The following is a 25,697-nucleotide window of genomic DNA, read 5'->3' as shown; positions in this document are numbered from 1 at the left end:
AAAAAACCCAGAACACATACACAAAACCAGGAAAATCAACTGTGGCAAAAAGTATTTCAACACCTCCTACTGAAAAAAGCATGGCCAAACAGGGAATACCCAAAGATATTTCCTGTACATCAGTGAGTAATGCTCTTTCAACAGCAGCCACGTTTTGCTCTGCTATTCAGTAAAGTGGACAGCAAATAGGTAATGCTTCTGGAGACACTGCAAAAAACGCCATATTAAATTTTTACTGCCTTGATCCATTTAGAATTCAATCTATTTTCAGAGACAGGCAGAGGAAGTAAAGGCCATAGCAAACAAACAAACTTACACCAGCATTTTAAAACCATCAGGTAAACGGTTAAAAGTCAAAATCTTGTGGTTAGGATATCAAACTTTCAGATTACAAATTTAGCTAATGTGTCCAATAGTAAATGTGGCAATTTCATTATGGTGATGAACCAAGGAAAAAGACTTTAAAAGATTATACAAAACGTGAACTGTTAAATGGATCAAAACATCTGCCCGAGTGTTGATGACACAATCCTCAGCGGCCCAGATGGAGTTATGACTAGTTGGGTATGGCCTAAATAATTTGACAACCCGACGCATACAGGAAGAAAAGAGAAAGAACAGACATCAGTCCAAAGGCTCAGAGAATGCGATATCTCAGCCTCTGGGAATCCATGCCCTTACTTTTAGCTTGAGCTGCGTCCAGTGTAGTTTTCATTCCCTGTGACTGACTAACCAGTATTTGATGTATGATATATGACAGACACGTGCTGTACTTGTGAGCTGTATCTAATGTGCAGTTTGAGGTCTGGAAGTGCTGGAGATGAGGAGGAACCAGAGGAAAAGGGATGCTTGTTGTTCGGCACACAAAAAAAGAGAAGATTTAGACCTCTACTGGCACTTATACCAACAAAAGTAACAATAATTGTAAGTTAGAAGCAAAAATGCTACTAACTTAAAAAAATTAGCTCAGCTGCTGTATAAATAATCAAAGATGCCATTTTCTGCCCTTTTGGGTTTTCATGCTTGATGTTCAAAAAACATTATATTTTTCTCATATCTTGCATTGTTGCAGCACCAAATATATGTATATACTGTACTTTGTAACTTTGCAGATCTTTTTTCATGCTTTAACAGCAGCATTTTAAGTTGAAAATGTAAAAAAGCCTTAATTTGTTCATATAGCTAGTGCAGCTAACTAGTACCCTTTAAACGCAGCTTTACAGTAGTTTAGTTTTACATTTTGAGTAGATTACAGATATTTGCATGCTGAGTTTATCCAGTTTCATGCTTTACTCAATGTCGTTCGATGTATTTGGTAATGTTGACACATGGTCAAATGAAAAGGTCTTACATATTTCAGTCAGTGCAATATACATTGATGCCCTGTTGTGCCTGACAGCTTCGAATGATCTTTTAATGACTTAAATGTTCTTCATTTCACAAGCTGCACCTTAACATTAACACCTGAATCTCTATAGTCTAAAGGAGGGCATATTATTTGCATATTATAGCAGCATACAAGTAAGTTGATTCCTTGCCCTGTGTGCGTGTATGTGTGAGTGACTGTCAGTATTCTGTAATTATTCAAGCATTGTTTACACAGAGACAGATGCATTCCCCTCTTGTAGCCCTGTGCTTTGGGATTTGCTCAATAACAGCGGTGTCTCTGATGAGACGAGCTGCCAGAGGACCATATGGACGGCTGTCACTACCACACTGTCTGTCTACCATCTCAAATCTCCTGGTTTCAGACAGCGTCCTGACCTGACTGATTCCACACTGACAAACACAGACCTCAGATACAACCGCTATGATGCTCAAACGATGATAAAGAGAACTGAAGCCCAAAAATATAATCACAAGGGGAAAAGACATACAGGTATTTAGCAGCCAAACAGTACCAAAAATATGATCAAAGCAAGTGGGATTTAATAGCTAGCTGGAGCCAGTGCATTAACAACATGCCGCAAGATGCAGGCAGTCCTGTGTATCGAGTGCTGCAGAAACACAGGCTTGTTCAAATATAGTTAGAGGGGGATTAGACCGCGTGAGCACAGTCCCAGGGAGAAGCTACTGTATTCCCTTCCCTTAAGCTAGCTAAAGGTTATATTTGATATGCATGCATACATTTGCCACAGCAAATCCTCTTCATTGCAGTGTGACGAATTTTAATGGGTACGCAATTTACCTAAGAGCGATAACCAGACGGCTATATTGTGTATGCGTCAATGGCGTCACATTACTATGATGTAAACAGTGGTGCGTGTATGCTTATGATTATTATTGAAGGTTCTGAAGGTGTGCACATGGCAACTTGTGATATGCAACGCAAGCTGTTTCCCATGTTCTCCTTGTTCACCTGTACAGATCGTATGCCACTACAGAAACAAACAAAAGAAACGTTTTCGAGAGAAGTCTCTAATGCTCACCAAGGCTAAATTTATTGGATCAAAAATGCAGGGAAACAGTAATATTGTGAAATATTACAATTTTAAAATAATTGTTTTCTATTTCCATATACTTCTTTGATTGCAAAGCTGAATTTCCAGCATCATTATTCGAGTCTTCAGTCTCACATGATGCTTCAGTAATCATTCTAATACGCTGATTTGCTGCTCAAATACATTTACTTATTATTATCAATGTTTAAAAACGGTTTATCTCGACATACAAAACCATGAGGGTGAGAAAATTTCGGACATTATTAGGTGAACTATTCCTAATGTAAAAAAAAAAGCCAATTTGAGTAAATCAGAAAAAATAAATAATTCCCTGAAAATAAGTCTCATTATAATTGTTGTAACTTTAATAATAGTTGTAATTTTGCCTTTCAAGTAAATGTATCTTGCTCTATGGATGTTTAGATATTTTGCAGTACGAAAATACCAGGAAAAGTATACTTGGAAAAGGTCTGAGTGACTTTCTGAATAAAACGTCAGGGCTTTTTCGGCTCTTCAGTTCGGAGTGATTTTGCCCTCAAATGCTGTTATTGAAGTGATGAGCGTGAATTAACGGGTGTCTGCAAGATAGTGTTTGAGTGTAATACCCCGAAGTGGAGTCGGGACAGCCTTCTGGCTTGATTCACATGCTAAGTCAATAACCCGCAGGGATAAATGCATTATGGATTAGCTTCGGTTATGTAGCACACAGCTTGCTGAAGTCACATCATATTAGCATTCATGTGTGTGTGTTTGTGTTGGTGTGTGGAAGAAAACAGTGAGAATATGTTGCTCAGCATGCATAACTTGATTGTCACTGCAGAATTCTTCATCCCGCAGAGACTTTTGCCTACGTCCGACAGAAGAAGCTCCGCTAGCCTCCCTAGCAGCGCGAGCATTACGCAGATGTAAATGTTCTTGAGTGGTTTCCATAAGGCTTTTTCAAACGGCTGACTGTTTTGGCATCACTGGTGGGATTGTAGTTCTGCGAGTGAAATAATGAGAGCCAAAGGACTTTAGCAACATGGGTTTAAGTGCTAAACGCTGCGCTGTCGAGTCGACTGGTGCTCCATGAACACTGTGTAAAACAACAAGGACAGTGATGGGGGAATGCATGCAATGAACGACCCTCGAACAGACCCACAGAACGGCTCCCTGTCATGGAACAGAAGAACAAGGAGCAGAACAAATCAAAACGTAAGAGTGAGGTGACTCACTTTGCAGCGTTGCAGCAAACATTTGCTTTTCATTTCGAGGGAGGTCAAAGAACTGATGGTGAAGACCTTTGAAGATATTAGTGGCTTCTGGAAAGAGAAAGCCGAGCCTCAGTCCAGAGACGAGCTGTAGGCTTCGGTATTGCTCGGCAAATAGCCCCACTCGGGTTTACAAATGGATCCTCACGTCCTCCCCCTGAAGAGTCTTGTTTTATGCCTTATCCTTTGGGGGAGATGATGGCCTATTTCAGAAAGCCGTCTAAGATAAATAAAGATGGAGAAAATACAGTTTGCCCTCTTTTGTGACTGTGATACCAAACAAAAGACCTGGAGATGCATGGAGAATGACTACAATGGAAAGCAATATCGTAGGCAAACCATACTTTCATTTCATTGTTTACAATGCTTGTTTACAGTTTTTTTGCTTTGGCTCAAATCTCGAATCGGATCTCTAAATCTTCAACTGATACAGTTTGAAAGAACATAAATGAAGCTTTCCTGGATGTCATTTTGTGACAATTTTCTGTCCATTATACCGGTATATGACTGTAAATGAAGGAAATAAGTCAAAATGGACACAAGGATTTTCGAATTACATGTAGGCCTAACACATTGAAACAAAAATAAATGTATGCTGTATTTACAAATGTGCATATTTTTTGTCTGTATAGTATTGACTTTTCCCAGTAAAAAATGACCCTACTTTTGAAATCTGTGTGTAAAAAGCTCAGTGTGATGCATAATAGCATTCAGCTAGACGAAACTGACAATATTGTATAGAAAAAGAAAAAAAAGTTGACATAATAACTAGGTTTTAAAACATGAATTAAAACTTTTGTGTGAGTTAATATATTTAGCAGACATGTGATGTCCCATAAAACAGTCGTGACAATTACACTTACAGTTTAGAGAATGTTAAGATGAGAATGTTTATAAAAAGAGCCAAAGTGATTTGAAAAACTGTAAAAGTAAGTAATCGGTCATGCTGTATACGGGTCAACCATGTTTATGTTGACGGCCATTTATAAAACTAATTGGTCAAGAGCACTTAATGTCATTAAGTAATTGCTGTATAGCTTATTAGTGGAATTAATTGAATCACAACAGAGCCAAGCAAGCATTAAAAGCAATCATGAAACATGCTATTTGTGCACAATTATGGGTTTACAAACAAATGCGCTGGAAAGAGAAAGAGAGAGGGGAGGACAGATGGAGACATTTTTGAAACTGTAGATGCAGGAATCAAACCCTGTCTTTCAAACAGATTAATCGCATTAGATGGTGGTAAACAGCACCACGTGTTCACCGTCCTTATATTGAGCTCCTCGCAATCAGGACTAATCTGTTCCCGCAATTTTCAGGCTCAAGACGCAATCAGCATCCCTGTATGTGTTGGTTGCTTGTTTGTGCAATTAGAAATATGCTGAAAAACTATGCAGAAAAAACAAAAACAAACAAGATAACATACAGAACACATGCTTTTCTTTTAATGCTAATTTTTTTCGGTTTCGCCACCCAACTAAATGGTATTTAACATCAAGGTGGTGTAGAACGCGCGAATGCAACTGCTTTTATTCAATGGCTGTGAGAAAAAAAAACATGCTGTGTCTCTGAAGGAAGTGATTACTGTGAATATTATACATACAATGAGCTAAAAATATTACTGGCCAATCAAGTGTTGCCATTGCCACAAATAGGCTGGTGTTCTTTTCTGATGTAAGTATATGGCGGATCGAGTTGCAATTATATATATATAAATATTGACATAAGTTTGACTGATTTGCAGACTATGCCGTTTGTAAATTACATTGCTGCATAAGTTAAAAAATTAATTTAAAAAACATCAGATCCAAATGCTTGGCAATCTAGTCCATGTATAAATAATAACCAGTCAATGAGCAAATTTTACAAACAAATCTCACTGTTCACATAAATCTTCATTTCATTTCATTCAGAGTTAGCAACAGTAACAAGGGGGCAAAACTTAGGAGTCAATTCAAATTAAATAGGCTAACCACAACAGAATAGGTCTGCGTGATTGGGCAGCCATTTGTCTGTCGCCTTTTTTGCTGACTCTCTCCTGCTGAAAATTAACTGGGATCTCGTGGTTACCGTGTACCGTGTAAAACGACCTTTAGGTCTAGTACCCAACCTCATTGACTCATATAATTGATTTTGAATGCTTCATTTGCTTTGAGTCACTGTCAGGACAAAGTCACTGTCAAGATTCAACATGGTGGAATCTCGACCTATCTGATCGTACAGCCAAAACACATGACTCAGCCGAACGACCTCTGCCTCGACCACATAAAACACACCACCTCAGATAATGTTATTTTCATAAACACTTAAAAATGTGGTGACCCCAAACATTAAAGATATGATTTTGCTTAGCCAACATTTTCCTATAATTCAACCTGGGTGCTATGGGAATGTCAATGAAATTACCCTGAAGTATCTGACACGACCAGCGCGGCGCATTAACCTTGCATACCGCACATCTTGTTGTGTTCATTGATTCACTCACCTGTCTATTCCAGGAATCCATACTGCCTTCACTTTAGTTTTTTTGAATACAGAGCACTCAGGTAGCATTCATATACACCATACCATCAATGCTCAACCACACAAGCCTGCTTCAAAATACCTAAATCAAAACATCAGTGGCCTTAATACACTTAAAAGGAATGCAAATTCTCTCACATTCGAGGTGTGAACTTTAAATGATAGTTCACCCAAAATGAAAATTCTGTCATCATATACACACCCTCATTATTGTTACGAACCTTGAAACTTTCTTTCTTGTGTAGAACACAAAAGATAACATTTTGAAGAATGCTGGTAACCAAACGTTTTTTGTGAGCACTGATTGGAAAAATTTATTTTATTTTATGATCGAAGAAAGTCATACTGTTTTGGAACAACATAAGGGTTAGTAAACGACAGAATTGTACGTTTTTGGGTGAACAATACCTTCAAGAAATTAGTTCTGGTACAGCAACATGTGTTTGCAGATGCTGATTGGTTTGGTATTTTGAAATATCTTTTCGTCAGTGGCTTAAGTCCAATTACCAAATACCCACTGTGTGGTTAAAGTGCCTCTATTATGCTATTTTAATTCTTACAAAAGGTTTACATGATACATTCAAGGTCTAAAACACATTTTTTTTCTGATAATATACATGGCGGCATCACCTTTTTCTCACATTGTCTGAAATGGTTCGATTAATGAATTCAGTCTCTCTAAACCCCTCCTTTCTGAGAGCCTACTCTTCTCTGATTGGTCAGATGGCCCAATCTGTTGTGATTGGTCAACTGCTTGTAGGAAACAAAACGCTCATTACCATATCTGAATTTCAGCTTCCTCAGTACTAGTATTCACATTAATGCAAACATTAACGATGGCATCGGTTTTAACCATATCAATTTGGGCCCCGAGTCCTCATCCTTTGGAAGTGCATGCTAAGTGGATTTTCTTTCACAGCGCAGAAAACAGTGTCTTCTCGACATGTCGACAACACGGACCAAACTTTTCCAGGCCTCAGCAACATCTACAGTGTTTGAGGGCAGGTCAAAGTAGATGTTGTTCGCAGGCAGCCAGTGAAGACCATAGGCTGGAATTGTGCAAATGTGTTACAAACCTATGTAGGATCGTGCAGGAAGCAAGACTGCACTTACTGACGACTTGTTTCAGACAGTTCAATATAGCTCCATTTATCATACACTTGATCTTTGTACCTTTGCAGACCATTTACATTGCCAAACAGCTATATTACACACTACATGAAAGGTAATATATCAGAAAAACCATAATAAAGGCACTTTAAAACTGGTCACCATGTGGGTTGTGGGGGTTTCCGGTACACCAGCGATTGGGTCTATTTTCTTTTCAAATCACAGATGATACCAAACACCTTAGAAAAATCATACTTTTTTCCAATAATGAGAAGAGCGAGAGTCAAACAGAACGTGCATTTACACTAATGTCAGCTCAAACCGGCTAATGGAAGATACAGTAATTACGATAAACACCAGGTGCAAACTTGGTAGGATGAAATGTGACAATGCCATCTTCCCATATGTGACAACATGTGACAACACAGAAAAACTCTTTTGCCACCTAAACTGTCAAAAAAACTGAAAAAGCAACAAATACACCAATAAAAGCTGTCGCTTGCATGGCCATTACGAACAAACCCCAAGGCACTCAATTTCCATCACAAAGCACCTGGCACTGATTCACACTAGAGTCATGCGTCATAATGTTCCTCACTGTACAGGATAAACATGTACAGTCAATGACATATGCACTCCTGCATTGCAATGTAACCACATGCTGTAGCAAATGCATCATTCATATTAATAAAAGGTATCATTTGTGCCATTCTGCTTGGCTATCAACATCTTCATGTTAGGGGTTTCTCAAGTGACTGATCTGAACATAGATATGAGGGCAATGGGGAACTCAGGGTCACAGATGCAGCTGTCTATAAGTCTTTGTGAAGGGAAACACAGAAGGGTGATTTATCAAGTCAAGTCAAGGTTAGGTTAAAGATAGCATGGCTAAGGTAGAGGTCATGAATCTCCAGCATTTTATTCTATATTGGAGGCATTTCTCAACTTGAGCGGGGTGTGTTTCTAACGCACAACAATCACCTTTTTCTATCGCTATTCTAAAAGGCGAGCTGCATCACAACTGTGCTGATAATCAAATCAATTGTGAATGTGATAGTTTTTAAACAACAGCACAATAAAAAAAGGTAATATTGAGTAACTTACATTTTAGACAAAATATTGCTGGTTAGTAGTAGAAGTAGAAAATAGTTCCAAACAAATCCAGAGCAGGACCGTCACGCATCTCTGAGGAACACAGTAAATGAATCATTGTTTTGAACAACTCAGTATCAGTAATGCTAGTGCAGAATAACAGTCCATATGAAAATGTACGTTATTATTAACTGTTGGCAGAGTATAGACGCGAATTGGTATTTCCAGAAAAATCCTGTTACACAACTCTTGTGATTTCACTCATACACTAAAAAATATGTTGTAAATACAACAAAGATTATTGAAGTAGGTTTTACAAGAAAATACTATTTCAGTATTTCTATTTCACTTTTAATTCAATGTGTTATTTGCCGATTTCTGAGTGGAAATCTTTTTTCAGTATAAAATTGATTTTTTTTCTGTTGTAAAATCCAAATCTTTTCCATTGACTTGCATTCAAACAGATCTCCTTTGAGCCTTTCAATGATGGCGGCGCTTCAGCTCTCTGAAATAATTCTGATTGGTGAACTGCAACAATCTTACACCGGTGATTCTTTCATGACTCATTTTACACTGCAGACTCCGTTTCAACTGGAGCCATCTATGTCTCAGTTTTCAATGATAGTAAAAGGACCTTACATGACTTCAGGCTCAATACTATTGTAATATTCTATATTATTGTAATAATGAAGCAGAGTTCATTTTGTTGCTACACTGAATAACTGAGGAATTACAAAAGACATCATTGTTGGATCTAACTTAAACGTGTATGCAAGTTAGAGCCAACAATGAATCCAACACGGAGTCTTATAAAATCTCACTCATGTAGAAATCAAAATACCACTGCTTAGCTAAAACTAGCCCAGCACTGCTGTGCATAAGCCGCTTAATGCGTCAAATTGCCACCCAGCCACAGTAATGTGTATCTGAAGGTTGACCTCTAATTTCACAGACCCTCCACAGAATAATGCCAACCAACCTTTTATACAAGCACTGCAGGGTTCTCTATTTACCATCCTTAGGCGACCACTCAAGGGCATCACCTTCCAAAGTCTGAGTGGCACAAGATGCTTTCTGTAAATCACAGTGTGCATTTGTTTATGTCAATGCTGCAGCGTCGAGAAGCATCTTTTTGGCCCTGAGCGGACAAGGACGCCTATTCGAGTGCACGTTCACATTAAAACAAAGCAGAGAAAAGGCTCCTTGGTGCCTGGGTAATAATGACTGTTGAAAAGAAGGTTTTGCACCTAAGCTTTGATCAATAGAAGGGGGAAGGCGAAGGGCAGACCCCGAAATTTTCCAAAGGCAATCCCTTCTTCTCTCCAGCTCTGCGGGATACGCCGGCAAATCAATAACCCCCATTCAATCACACTCATTTATCTTCATCCCTCAGTCTCCCTTCTTCCTCCATGTTCTCTCGCGGTGCAGATGGCTCGTAACTTTGTTTATCGCTCCACATCAGCAAACGTAATGCAATAACGTCTGCCAAAGATTTTCTTGCAAAGTTCGTGCCAAGTGCCATTGTGTCGCAGCAACAATGCAGACAGGATTGGCTGCAAAGTTTGACAGTTCACTGAGTGCTTTAACCATATTTTTAGCCGCATGATGAATGTTAATAACTTGCTAATGCACTTTTTGTTTATAATCACAGCGTGTCATTGACAGATTTCACATATGGATCACAACTCCCAAACACCTGTCTAAGATTCTCTTTGAGGCAGTTGTTCTAGATGCCTGTTAGTCGTGGGAATTATGGATTTCACACAACTTTGATAACTTGCGTGTTGTGGATAAAAATTGCTCGAGAATGTTTTGACACTTCTGAACAATTCTGACTTTATACTGTTAAATAGGGCTGTCAGTAATGTGCTTTGTTTCTCGCTTTTTGGGTTGTACCACGTGCCGCCTTCAGGTGGAAAGGTCAAAGACACTTTTTGTTGTTTTGAATAGTTTAGTGTTTCACCCAAGGAAACACTTTGCCCTTCCAAATTCATACAAAAAAACACGTTTCAGCCGTGCATCAATCTTGCCGTGGGCAGGGGATGTCTAAAGTTGTTATGAGCTGCAGCACTTGTGGCAGTGTGCGGTTAGCATACCTGTCCTCCCTCATCCCTTCATCTCTAGGGAAGGAACACCAGAACAGAACAGAAATAACCTTCATTAGAGTCATAACCTGCTTACAGTCTATTATCACAGGAAAATACACAAAAATGCAATTAAATAAGCCATTTTCTCAAGAGATCAAGCTAGAATTTTGTCACACGTGAGAACAAGTGCTGTTCAGTGTTTGGGTCATCGGCTATTTGCCTTGTGTTCGCTCATAAATCCAACAGAGCAGAAGGGTTCCTGATGGGGAAAAAACATTAATTGTCACCATAGATACACTGATTTTAAACAATAAAATTAGGGCTGTCCGTTAAACGCGTTATTAACGGCGTTAACGCAAATCCATGTTAACGGATAAAATTTTTTTTATCGCGAGATTAACGCCTAGCAAACTTTGTCGTTTTTTTTCACATGCTTTTGCAGCAACTAGTAACGTTATTAAAACTACAACGCCACACCGGATCTAGCTAGACCAGAAACAAAACAACAGCACGCCGCACACACTTGTTTGGGCTTGCGAGCCGCCAAAGAGTGGACGAGAGGCGCAGCGCAGAGCCGAGCCGCGTCTAGCACAACTCGTATCGCACATCGGACGCGCACTTTCTCCGTTTATGGCCAGCAATAAAAACGCAGAATGGCGCCGCCGGTTTGTGTACACTCATAGAGAATAATGTGTTCGGATTTTAAATACGCGGCGCTGCGCTTCTCGTCCGGTGTGCGACTGCGACCCTCTTTAACGTTACGTTTTGAGTGGATGAATGATGAGCGCGAGACGCCGAAATGGAGGCCAATAACATTCTGAATGGAAAGTTTACTTTTAAAAAGTTGCCAAATGGGTTAGTTGACAAGACCAAAGTGATCTGTGTTTTTTGTCGTTGTGAACTGAGCTATCATCGCAGCACGTCCAGTCTGAAATACCACTTGATGGCAAGCACACACACACACACCGCATGATGCGATCTCAGCACACTCGTCACTATCAGTAACGTTACCTCGTCAGTATTTCTGTCACCCTTTTATTGATGGACAGTGTTACATTGTGTGAGAGATTATTTGCTCCAAGTGAGAATGAATTGAACAGTATGCCAATCTTGTTTTCAATAAAAAACATTTGCACAAAGCAAGCCGATCCACTTTTCCATGTTGATAAAAATAATGGGACAAAAATAAATCAAGAGACTTTTAGAATAGATAAAAATTTGCGATTAATCGCGAGTTAACTATGACATTAATGCGATTAATCGCGATTAAATATTTTAATCGTTTGACAGCCCTAAATAAAATATAAAGTCAAGTCAAGTCAAGTCAAGAATATTTGTATAGCGCTTTTCACAATACAGATTGTATCAAAGCAGCTTCACAGTATTAAATTAAAATAATAATAAAACGTCCATGTTTGGTAATGCTAATCAATAGTAATATTGATTGATTCATTAAATTGAATATCCCCAACTGAGCAAGCCAAAGGCAACAGTGGCAAGGAAACGAAAAACTCCATCAGGTGACCTAATGGAGAAAAAAAAAAACCTTGGGAGAACCCAGGCTCAGTCGGGGGCCAGTTCTCCTCTGGCGGTTATGAACTAGAGGCCGGATTTAACTGTAAGATTAAAACATTTATATGAATGCCTGGTTAAAGAGATGCGTCTTTAATCTAGTTTTGAACTGGGAGAGCGACTCTGAGCAACGAACAGTATCAGGAAGGCTATTCCAGAGTTTTGGAGCTAAATGTGAGAATGCTCTCCCTCCTTTGGTGGACTTAGATATCCTAGGTATAACCAAAAGCCTCGAATTTAGCGATCTTAAAGAGCGCGATGGATTATAGGGCGATAGAAGATCCGTTAAATAAACTGGAGCTAAGCCGTTTAGGGCTTTATAAGTCAGTAACAATACCTTATAATTAATACGGAACTTTATAGGTAACCAGTGTAGAGATGATAAGATCGGTGTTATATGATCATATTTTCTTGATCTGGTAAGAACTCTAGCGGCTGCATTTTGGACTAACTGTAGCTTGTTTATTGAGGATGCAGGACAACCAGCTAATAGAGCATTACAGTAATCTAGTCTCGAGGTCATGAATGCATGAACTAACTTTTCTGCATCAGAAACTGACAGCATATTACGTAGCTTAGCAATGTTTCTAAGGTGGAAAAATGCCGTTTTTGTAACATATGAAATATGATTTTTAAAAGACAGGTCGCAGTCTAGTATGACACCCAGGTCTTTTACTGTAGAGGATAAAGTAGCAGGACATCCTACTATGTTAAAGTTGTATTGTGAGAGGTTTTGTGGGCGGTTTTTTGAACCGATGAGTAGTACATCCGTCTTGTCTGGATTTAATAGAAGAAAATTACGCGTCATCCAATCTTTTATATCTTTAACACACTCTGTCAATTTTGATAATTTAGCGTTTTCATCCGGCCGTGATGAAATATATAATTGAGTGTCATCAGCATAACAATGGAAACTAATTCCATGTTTCCTTATAATATTTCCAAGTGGCAGCATATATATTGAGAATAATAGAGGGCCTAGCACAGATCCCTGCGGCACTCCATAGTTTACTGAAGTTATGATCGATTTTTTTCCATTTAAATAGACAAAATGGTAGCGGTCTGATAAGTATGATCTAAACCAGCTTAATGCTTGTCCTTGAACGCCAGTATAATTTTGTAGTCGATCTAAGAGTATTGTGTGATCTATAGTATCGAACGCAGCACTAAGATCAAGTAAAACTAGTACTGAGATACAGCCTTGGTCTGAAGCTAAAAGTAAATCATTAGTGATTTTAACGAGCGCAGTTTCAGTGCTATGGTGCGGCCTGAATCCAGACTGAAACTTTTCATAGATGTCATTTTCTTGCAAGAAAGAGCACAGTTGAGCGGACACAACTTTTTCTAATATTTTAGACATAAATGGAAGATTTGAAATGGGTCTATAATTTGCTAGATTATGTGGGTCTAATTGTGGTTTCTTAATGAGTGGTTTTATAACTGCCAGTTTAAATGTTTTTGGAACGTGACCTAAAGATAGAGACGAGTTAATGATATTGAGAAGAGGCTCTTCCACTACAGGTAACACTTCTTTCAGTAGTTTAGTTGGTATAGGATCTAATAAGCACGTTGTTGTTTTAGATGAAGTGATAAGTTTATTTAGCTCTTTTTGTTCTATAGTTGTAAAGCACTGTAATTGTTCTTGCGGGGTGATAATTGAGGCTGATTTATAAGGCGCGATTGAAGATTGAGTGTTTACAATTGTGGTTCTGATGCTTTCTATTTTCTCAGTGAAGAAGTTCATGAAATCATTACTGCTAAACTGTAACGGGATATTTTGGTCAGGTGACGTTTGTTTATTTATTAGTCTAGCCACGGTGGTAAATAAAAATCTTGGATTATTTTGGTTGTTTTCTATTAGTTTGCGGAGATGCTCAGCCCTTGCCGCTTTTAGGGCCTTTTTATAACGTGACATACTGTCTTTCCACGCGATTCTAAAGACCTCTAAATTAGTTTGTTTCCATTTACGCTCTAATTTACGGGTTTCTCTCTTTAGAACATGCGTAGTATTGTTGTACCATGGTGCTTTACTTTTCTCTCTGACCTTTTTTAATCTAATGGGTGCAACAATATCCAATGTTCTAGAGAGAATGGTGCTCATAGTGCTAGTTACTTCCTCTAATTCGTCTGTTTGTTTGGGTTCAGGCAGTAACTGAGACAAATCAGATAAGCAATTTGAGAAATTATCTATGGTGGATGGAAGGATTGTTCTGCCTGGTCGGTAACGCGGCGCAGTATGACATAGTACTGTAGTCCGTAATATACAAGTTACCAGGAAGTGGTCACTGACACCATCACTTTGTGGAATGATATCTATATCGGTTGGATCGGTTCCATATGATATAATTAAATCGAGTGTATGATTAAGACGATGAGTTGGTCCGGTGACGTTTTGCTTGACCCCAAAGGAGTTTAATAAATCTGTAAACGCAGCCCCTAACGCATCATTTGAATTATCTATGTGTATGTTGAAATCTCCAACAATTAATGCTTTATCGACGTTGACCAATAGATCTGAGAGAAAATCTGCAAACTCTTTTAGGAAATCAGCGTAGGGCCCTGGCGGTCTATATACGGTAGCCAAGGCTAGAGATAATAGGGATTTTTTCCTTACATCTAAGAGCGTAACATTTAATACAAGTACTTCAAACGAATTAAATTTGTCACCTGTTTTCTGAGTAACATTAAGAATATCTCTATAGATTGTTGCAACACCGCCGCCACGACCAATCAGACGGGGCTCATGCTTATAACCATATCCTGGCGGAGTGGACTCATTTAGACCGAAATAGTCATTTGGTTTAAGCCAGGTTTCAGTAAGGCAAAGTACATCGATGCTATTATCTGTGACTATTTCATTTACAATAGCTGCTTTAGGTGTGAGTGATCTAATGTTCAGAAGACCTAGCTTTAGAAATTGTTTTTGTTCACTAATAGCGAGATTTTCTGTTTTAATAACAATTAGATTTTTCCTAGATCCTACAGTAGATTTATTATTTGATCTCACTAAACGAGGAATAGACACAGTTTCTATTAAATGTTCTACACTAGTATTTATATCAATTAATTTGGTGCAGCAGAGACTGTGATTTGGATTTTTGGTAACTAGTCAAACGGTCTTTAACGTCTTGGAGATGTTATCCGACAGAAGATCCGCTCCATTTCTACTTGGGTGTAAGCCATCAGCGCGGAAGAGCCTAGGACGCTCCCAAAATAGATTCCAATTATTTATAAAGAGCAGTTTCTGCTCATTGCACCATGACATTAACCATTCATTTAGCGCGAATAATCTACTGAACTTCTCATGCCCTTGTCGATACGTGGGAAGCGGCCCAGACACAATGATCGTTATTTCAGGCGATGCGGTGCGTACCGTCTCGATTAGGTTCCTATAATCCTTTTTCAAAACCTCCGTCTGCCGCAGCCTGACGTCGTTCGCTCCTGCGTGCAAGACGACAGCTCCGACGCGCTCGTCACCGTTCAAGATCTCGGGTACTCGCGCAGCGATATCAGAAACACGGTCATCAGGAAAACAGTGGCTACGCACCTTACTTTTACCTGACGTAGCGTGGACGTTCCGAACAATTGAATCGCCGATAATCACAGCATCGCGTTCCGTTTCGCGAAGAGGGGAGAAGCGGTTCTGAGTGGAAATCTCGAAAACCGGGAGGGGCGGAGAGATTCTTCGCGTCTTCCGCTGCGAAACAACCCAAGCTTCGTGACGGCGCCTCGGAGCCGGGGTGTATGAAACTTGTGAGAACCGCCTTGGCGCACGGGACCAATGCTGAGAGACGCACGGTGTTGACGCAATCGGAGTCTGCGGATTATTAACTGATTTGTGTGCATCGACGCGAGATGTTTCAAGAGCTAAACGCCGGTCTCTTAGCTCGGCTTGTCTCTCTAGAAGGTCGCGGATCTGCTTTTCTACAGCTTCCAGCTCAGACTGCACCGCCTGCAGCTCGAATGTGTCCTCACCTGCACCAAAAGGTAGACAACATAACGTTACATTTGATATATTCGCCATTTAAACAGATGGACAGTAAGTTAGCAACGACGCTACCAGTGATGCTATCAATATTAACGCTAATTTATAACTGAAATCTTGGATATAATCTGTCTTTTTAATGGTACGGGTGTGATGTAGACGCACGATAGGCGAGAAAATGTTGAAATAAACAATTCAACAACACAGACCTACTGTGAGCTCTGAGTTCATTCAAATGTGTTATATACTTATATAGATCCCACAAATGTGATTTCAAAGTCCTTTTAAAAATATTTCTGTCATGACAACTCTGAGTGTTTGGCATGGCAATGGATATGACAATGGTAATATGTTTGGTCTTGGCAAAATAGATTTCATATGCTACTGCCAAGTACGGGACTTGCTACTGCCAACACACACACAACACGCTGCTGTGAGCAAGCAAGACATGCTGCCAATGTACAATATAGCATACATGAATTACCCATAGCAGATCTATACAGGTGGAGCTGGGGAAGGTGGCTGGTTTCTGAAAGCACTGGAACTGATACAGCAAATGCTGACCAAGTACTTGGATGTTGAGCGGCGAGATCATTGGATACTGATACAGCAGGAACCAAAAAATCAGCTCTGCCCTATAGAGAATGATGGGATTGCAAGCAGATTGAGTTAGCCTGTGCCATCTATAGTTTCATTACAGAACTTTGTATTATTACTGTATTTAAGGACAAAAAAACTGTAAAGAGCTACTACTACTGAATTAGTTACTACTACAATAGCTGCATCACAATCACATGTATAATAGGTACTACATTTGGTTTTGCGACTGTATAGTAAGTTTTATATATTATAAAATGATATTCGGATGTACTACATCTGCCATGCTGTCAGTGTCATGTGACCTGTCATTCACAACTCCTCCTCCCGTGTCCTCATGGGATAGTAAGATGTCAAATGCGCACTTCAGAAACTTGCTGGTAGTAGTGGGTCATCGGGGTACTTTTCACCTACTCTTTTTCTAGTAGGCTATTCGGCGATTTAAAAAACAAAAACATCTTCAATCTTCAATCTCTTTAAAACGATTGAAATCCTTATAGAAAATGAATGGGAAAAATAATTCTGCAACCAAGGTCGCAGAAAAAGTCGGTGGTCCCAGTTGTGCTCCATTCATACTGAATTACTCCAGGCAAAGCCTTGCCATTATATGAAACGCACTTAGTCACACTCAGACTAAAGAACTCGCACTCCATCCATCCTTCCATCCTTCAATCCCTTTACATTATGTGTAGCTTGTACCATTTTAAAGTAGTTTCTCCAACACTAATAGTACAGTATGTAGTCATCAGCTCTGCAAGGACTAACAACACTAAACTGCAATATTGCTAGACTGCAGTGGCCTTTATTAGCCCAACCAAGAGTGTATGTGTCACCAGTAATAATTATCTGCTGTCCAGTTTTCCAGGACTACTGTAACACCGAGCAGATGAAGAGGCATTTTGCATAATGGCAACATGCGATCAACTCTGTCCAATTAACAGACGAAATAAATGGGAAAAAAAGTTTAGTGATTTAATTAATACCATCGCACATATCAATGACTTTGATTGAGTGGTACTGAGAGAATGTAAGAATTTAACAGAAATTTTGGGTTTTTTTTATGAACAATACATATCTTCAAATGATTCCTTCTGTCATCTTGACTATCTTTAGGGAAAAAAAGTGTGAAGAATAAAAAAAGAGCTGGCACATACCCCAAGTCTTCATTACTATGGTTTTTCTCCAGTAGTCGATATTAAATAATGGTGTTTGCTAAGGCAAGCATCACTGTTACTTTTCTCATACTTAATGGTAGGGTAGTGACTCCTACTCATTACACACAATTTGTACTATGGACATGAATATGGTGTTCTATTATTAACGCTTTTGTAAACTCCCAGAACAATGCATAGCAACACATTAAAATCACTCATAGCACCTTAGCTACCACCCAAAACGCCCTAGCAACAGCATAGCAACACATTAAAATAACTCAGCACCCGGCAACCACCCAGAACACCATAGCAACTGAATATCAATGCAGAATCTATCAAATTAATTTGTACAAGTCACAGAGCCAAAAACAGCAAAATATGCTAATATGTTTTTTTCTTCCCTTTTATATTAAATGTGGAATAAGTACAGTACCATTCAAAAGTTTGGGGTGGGTTAGAATTTTTTTATGTTTTTGAAAGAAATCTCTCATGCTCCCCAAGGTTGCATTTACTTGATAAAATACAGTAAAACGTGTGAATATTGTGAAATAATATTACCATTTAAAATAACTCTTGCAATATATTGTATAATTCATGTGAATGCAAAGCTGAATTATCAGCATCACTCCAGTCTTCAATAACACATGATCCTTTAGAAATCATTCTGATATATTGATTTGGTGGTCAAGAAACATTTATTATTATTATCAATGTTGAAAATACTTGAGCTGCTTATGTTTGTGGAAAAAAGTGATGGGTGTGTTTTTTTTCAGGATATTTTGATAAACAGAAAAGTATTTTAAATTGGCAACATTACAAAGATAACCAAAGATACTTTTGTAACTTTTGTAATTATAAAGTTACAGTTTATGTTCCCCGTCATATTGTTTTATGATCATGCCTGTCTGTGTAGTGCATGTTTAGAGTGAGTGTATCTCTATTATCAGCACGGGGCTTTAGAAACATCCTCCTCCCGAGAAACTAATCAGAATTTCTGTTGATGTCTGTAAAAACTGCATGGAGTTCAAAGCGTCTGGCAGCCAAAGTGCAAAAAGGTGCAAACCACATACTTCCAAAAGCTATTTACTTAGCAAATATACAAACAACAAGCAACAAGCAACAGTGTATTTCAGCCAGAAATCCCACTCTAAATCAACACAAATAAATGTAAAAAGACTCTGCAAGCCCTTGTGGTGCGACCCTGTGCAGAGGCCGTCAACATGCATGTACACAGAATCATAATCATGGGAAACTAGTATCACATGCTAAAATATTTATTATAATTGGCTTATTTATTTATTCAATTGATTTATTTGCACAAGCAGTAGACAGAAAAGATGTGTCGGCAGTATAATGACCCAGCAGGATTAGCCTTTGACAAGTCAACTGCTTTAATGTGAAGATTACAAAAGGAAGCTCTTTTGCTATAAAATTACTTCCTTTTCATTTATGTCATGACCAGTTGTCTACTGAGAAGGCTGAATATGCTTTCACCCCTGATACAAATTTCATGACATATGAATGGCCGTGGTCATGACATGAGAAATCAAATTTGCCTTGATCTGTAGAAGTCTTTGTACCATTAAAACATCTTCCAAAACATCTTCCAAACAAAAGGTCCTCCTCTTTATAAGCAAAGCATTTATTTAACGAAGCTCCAACAGCTTGTTTCGATATTGCGGGATCTGTGACGTCACATGGGCAAATACATTTACAAATTACTGCCTCCAGACACAAATAGTTATATATAATTACATAATAGGCCCTGCCCACTGACGCCTGACATTTGCTTTCACTGGATGTGAGCGTTGCATCGCGACAAAAACGAACAGAACCCATTATAATCACTGACGCAGTCTACACTGGATACAGATGCACGTTCACTTTCTGGCAGAGTTCACACACTTGAGTCTGTCGACAACAGGACAGATGGAAGACTGAAAGAATAAAAAAATCCATGGAACTTTTACATTACACAAAGGTTCTTTATAGTGGAAAAACATTATTTATATTATTCAAATGTTCATCACACTAAGAAGACAAGTTATTTTAAGAACGGTTTACTGAAAGGTTCTTTGGGGAACCTAAAATGTTTTTTATGTGGTTGCTTTAAGAGTGTAAGCTTTCCAACTAATTTAAATCATATTTACATAGTCTAACAGTAGTACATTTATCTCTCTCCCATGTGTGCCGCATTGTTCCGCAAAATCCCATCTGCTGTCCTGCAACAGAGCAATAACCAGGTGGTCACCCTAAAAAGGGCCTCCAAAATACAAACAACCCCTGAAAACCCTTTCAGCAGATGCTCTTCCAGCTAAAATTGGATCGATATGTGTACATTTGCCATCTGCACCTGGCATGAGCGCTACAATGACTGTGAGAAAGGTCCAATAGGCATGCAAACTCACCTGGGATCCTTCTGAATGCTGTCAATGGAGGGAGAGCGGGCCAGGGTGCCCTCGGGTGGCAGGGCAGGGCCGGACTTGCTGTAGGGAGACTCCACCGATGAGCAGTACGGCAATGTGCGGTAAGTTTCCGTGTAATTGGCACCCTGACCGGACGCGTAGCCGCCTCTGGGAAACGTCCCCGTGGCATTCTGACTTCCTGTTCGCTGCAAGGGTACGGAGTCAACACCAGGGGAGGACGGGGCTATGGCAGGAGGAGAGTAGGGACAAAACAAGAAGTTCAGGACCTGCTCACAGAACTGGTTCACTAGGTCTAGGTACAGGAACAATGAGAGGACAGTGAGAAGACAAGCAGACAAAGACGTGATATGATGAAAGAATGACAAGGAGGGAGCGGAAAGGAGAGGAAGAGACGACAGCAATGAGAACGACAGCGTTAAAAAGCTCCTTAACAGGTACACATTATTACTGCAAGTGAGTTTAAGGCCCGGGCCGTCCACACCAAGAACGCTTAACGATATCGTTTCTCTGAGCCTTTGTTGTTGCGATATTTGGATTGTTGCGTCCTTGGTGTGAACGGGTCTTTATAGACACATTTCATATTTAACAGTAGAAACAGAAGCGCATGTGGCTGATTAAAAATGTTGAAGTTTGAATGTATGGTTTTAGATGCGCAAAAAAAAAAAAAAAGTTAAGACTTTTATCTTAAAAGTTAAGATAAAATGTATCATATCAAAAAATACACTGCCATTCAAAAGTTTAGGGGTCAGGAAGATTTGTTTTTAATTCATACTTTTATTCAGACATTTATAATGACAAAGAATATAACAGACACACATTATAAAGTAATTTATGTTACAATTTTTTTATTCAAATAAATTGTTCTTTCTCACTTTCTATTCATCAAAGAAATCTGAAAAAGAAGTGTCAACATTGATAATAATAAGCAATGTTTCTTGAGCAGCAAATCAGCATGAAGGATTTCTGAAGGATCATGTGACACTGAAGACTGTTGATGCTGAAAATTCAGCTTTGACCACAGGAATAAATTGCATTTGAAAATCTATTAAACAGAAAACAGTTATTCACGTTTAGTGTTTTTTTTTTTTTAAGTAGCTTTGGTGAGCATAAGATACTTCTAAATCTTCAACAAAACAAACAAAATGAGTTATTGATTAGTGATTTCTCTTAATAAGTTAACTAGTTGTCCTTTGTGAGCCAGTATGATGGATTCATTTAAAAATACTGAAAATTACAGAACAAATTGAAGCAACTGCTTGGTTACTCTTTATGGTGCTCTAAAATGGTAATTTAAAATGTCATTAAATAATTCATCTTGATGTCTGATGACTCACCGATTGACCGTGCTTACGTAATCTCTAATTTTAGTTGAAAATCCTGTGAAAAATGAAAATGATCATCTCCAAACATGGCGAGACAGGGTGTCTGACTGCATCAGATGCAAACTTCAAAGGTAGATCACTTTAATGCGTATTTGTTTGGTTTTTAACATATTGAGGTGACAGAGTGTATCAATTTCGTTCAATATGAGGGTAATGTGGCAGCCAGTGTCTGCAAGACAGTCACAGTAGAGTGTCTCATAAATCTGCAGCGCGAGACGATCAATGGCAGGGTTCTGAGTCTTTACCACAACACTGCCAGTGAAGCCGTAAAACAGGACTATTAGTCACCATACACAAAGTGCACCCTGGGAAAAAAGGATCAATGTATCTTCCGAGACCATCCATGACTCTTCAGCTTTCTTTAGAGAAAATGTTGCACTCGCTCAGTGTAGGCTAACGATAATTAGACAGAGTTTGAGATTAATGGAGAGCGGTTGCAAAAGAAAAAAAGAGAGGGAGAGAGAAAGAGAGCTAGAAATAGGGTGAAAGAGGAGGGGGATACTTGATGGATTGAATTAAGCTCCCTGAGCCGGAATATATAATGGGAAGCTGACGGACAGAGGAGATCTAAAGTTCAGTGATCGGACATAAGTTTTCCACATTAACCAAATCAGGTTCATTTTTCTTTTCTGCTGGCCACATCAGTGCCCTGACAATATTTTCACTAGCCTTTTAATAACATTGTATATATATGACGCTCATGCAGTGTAGTGACGCTCATGTGGTCGAATGTGTCCGAACAGCCACAAAAGACCGCCTACTCTCCTCCTACTGACCTAAAGAGTGAACATTATGGGAAGCGCGCTAACCAGACCCAAGTTTGGTTTGAAGACGAAAAATGTACGAAGCACGATGTTCTCTCACCATTCCTGATTTCTAACACTGCACTCACCGCCTTAGGTGTTGTCTTGCCGCTATCAGAGCAGAAATGAAAGCTACTGTTCTCCATATGTTTTCTGTTGTCTCTGGTCGCGTTCACATGTCAATTGATTGAGCTTATTTCGTCCATTATATCGAAAGATCTGAAAAAGCCCATACATTTACCCACCCATATACCCTCCCCTCAAAGATATCAGGACAGAAGTGGTTGAAAGTGGACAAAAGACATGGATTAAAACACCAGGTGTAAACGGGAATGTGCCTCCCTCTTCTACATGTGATCCGATCGAACTAAACGCATTTTAATTCCAGGTGTAAACAGGGCCTTAAATGTATAATTACTTTGTAACACAACCACCTTAAAATAAAGTGTAACCCGTTTTTTTAATGGCATCACTGCAAGAGAAAAACGTTTTCTTACTTTGCTGACGTATTTCGCATTTAGTTCAGCAGTTTTGCAAAAACAATTTAATACAGCACACAAAAGTTTGTGAGGCATATATCTATATTTTTATATTTCTATTCAAATAGACCATAAAATGTGAGTCGGTTTCAAAAGTAGATTACTTTAACTCCACATTTGTTTGTTTTCATCATAATGAAGAGACAGTCTCCATCTGGCTCGATTTAATAGTGTGGGTGTTTGGCTTTGGATGTGATCAAACTCATTACTCCAATGTGAAGATTTCAAATAACTCAAGGTCTCTAACTGGGCTTAGCACTGAAACCCCTGGGGACTTGATTTACAGCTCCAGCCGCATGCAAACACCTTTAGCAGGTGAAAATATATCTGTAAGTCATTAATTAACTTGCAAAAAAAAAGGCTAATTAAATTTCTGCCTGTAACTGAAAGCTGCGTACCCACCTCTGACTGTTTTGAATTTCACCCGACCTTGAAAGATCAGATAGTGAGGTCACACATTGATGCAGTTAAGAAGAGATATATGCATTGCAATTGCAGCATTATATGATTACTTTCAAATAACTATGTTTATTAAAATAATGCTGCGATTCCAATGCATATATTTCCGCTTGATGCACTTTTTCAAACAGCAAGTATCCCGCTTATCACAACTGTATATGTAAGCACTCCAGGCTCCTGCGAAGACTTTATCATTATGTGTTGCCACTCTGCCACAGCGGCGATGCCTCGGGAGAATGACCTTTCGGTGACCTTCAGATTCCATTAGCTTATCTTATCAGAAAGGGTGTATCTTATGCGACCCCACACAGCACTACACGGACAAGGGCTTTCCTCGGCGCAGCGTGAGATAAACCCACAGCACTACACGAGGTGGATAAAATCTTGCATAAAATCTCGACAACCGACCCGTCTCGTATCCATTATTTGTCATTGCCGATTGTAAACCATGCGAGAGCAGAAAGCAATAACTGGTATCAGACTGCATACTGTATATATTCTGTATACAATGATAAATGAACCCATAAACAACAATAAAGCAGGTGTTTATTAACTCACAGTAGGTTTTTCATCTTTTTTCCATCTGTGAGATCATTTAACGGTCAGTTCCAGCAGCGACTCAATACATTTCTCTGCAACTTTATGATCCAGTGCTGGTTAATTCGACTACTGTAGAGCCACATACGAAGAGCCAGACTGACCTCTATCATTAAGAATAGTTGAGAATAAAACGGTGTACAATGTCTGGTAAACACATCTCTCTGGGGCCACATTGTGCGCTCACCATCTCAGCTGAAATGCTGACAGTTTCTCTTATTCGTTTTGTAAAGAGGCTGTTAACGAGGGCAACTAGCCGATAATGTGCTTCAGCGAATCCTGCCATTTCCTGACAACAGCGTTTGACGATGTAATTCTTTAATTAACTCGCATTCTAAGCCTTTTTGCTGCTGTTCTGCTTCCTTTGACACCGTATACAGTCTTTTTTCTTAAGCCAGTTTGAAGGACACTTGTGAATAACAGCCAATCTGTGCCTTCTCTCTCTGAACCGTATAAAGCAACATGACAACCAATAAAACGTTATTTTTTTGTTTTGTTTTTTCTGCTCAGAATCACAATACTTTAGTTCAAAAGTTTGGGACCACTAAGAGTTTAAAAAAGAAAAAAGAAAAAAGAAAAAAAGAAAAGAAATGAATGAATACTTTTTTCAGCAAGGATGCATTAAACATCTAGCCTGGGTTTCCCCATACTGCCTTTGCGCAGCGCGATTTTATTCACGCTGAAAGGCAGTCTGGATACCATGGACCAAATTTTCGCCTCATCTAGGGAACCAATCACTGAACGGGAGGGAGCAGCAAGACGATGACGACATCTATGCGACACAACTAAGCAGTTTGTTTATATCCATATATACCTACGACCCTCATGTTTATCTTGCACAAACGGCAATAGTCGCTGAACGTCATTGTTTACACAAAAATATCTTACCCATCGTCTTCTTCCTTGTCTAATTTCTGTCGCTCTACATACGTCATCTGGTATAATGGAAACGATTGGCTATGAGCTACGTACAGGCGCATTTCATAGACATTCTTAGCACCCAATAAACGGCGCCGGGCATTCGCAAACCACGCCTCAAATACGAGAAAATGCACATGTGGTTCCCAGACCCAAGTCTCAACAAGAATTGGGTCTGGCGTTAGCCAGGCTATTAAACATCATGATTTCCACAAAAAAAAAAAATCAAGCAGTAAACTGTTTTCAACATTGATTAATAATAATAAATATTTCTTGAGCAGCAAATCAGCATATTAGAATGATTTCTGAAGGATCATGTGACACTGAAGACTGGAGTAATGATGCTGAAAATTCAGCTTTGCCATCATATTAAAACAGAAAACTGTTAAAATTTTTATATTTAAATATAATTTCAGCACTTTGGATCAATTAAATGCAGCCCTGGTGAGTCTTCTTACCAAAACATCTTACCAAAGAAACATTAAGTGAACTTTGGAACAATAGTGTATACTAGTACTGTCTAGTTTTATTTTAGTGAAAGTGTAAAATGTTTTTTTTATCAAAAAAATCAAAATATATACTGCTAATTTATCTCAACTTTCCTGGTTTCCTGAAAAATTCACCCTGAGGAACATTTTATTGTAATAAAGCAAAATGTCCTTTATCTCAGTGGATGTACATCAAGAGCTGGATGTAATTATTTGCATTTGGTGGTTTTGACTACGATGGATAACTGGCCGCCGCAGCTGTGGAACAGCG

The 25,697-nt window shown here is 39.0% G+C and overlaps 1 protein-coding gene across 6 annotated transcripts in view; it reads right to left on the bottom strand.

Annotated features, from left to right (window-relative positions):
• The window catches only part of ctnnd2a (catenin (cadherin-associated protein), delta 2a), a 259,552-nt gene that overhangs the window by 87,190 nt on the left and 146,665 nt on the right, over nt 1–25,697 (bottom strand). For 3 of the 6 annotated variants that reach the window (XM_079601833.1, XM_079601837.1, XM_079601835.1), the window contains one exon: nt 20,223–20,532. In XM_079601833.1, coding sequence (XP_079457959.1) covers nt 20,223–20,532 — 310 coding nt within the window. The remainder of the gene's footprint in view (nt 1–20,222; nt 20,533–25,697) is intronic. The other 3 variants (XM_079601834.1, XM_079601836.1, XM_079601838.1) reach the window with 1 other exon arrangement.

The sequence above is a fragment of the Phoxinus phoxinus genome (assembly GCF_949152265.1).
Source record: "Phoxinus phoxinus genome assembly, chromosome: 24".
In the NCBI taxonomy this organism is placed as follows: Eukaryota; Metazoa; Chordata; class Actinopteri; order Cypriniformes; family Leuciscidae; genus Phoxinus; species Phoxinus phoxinus.
Note: the sequence above shows the minus strand (reverse complement) of the source record. Positions and strands in the feature narration are given on the sequence as shown.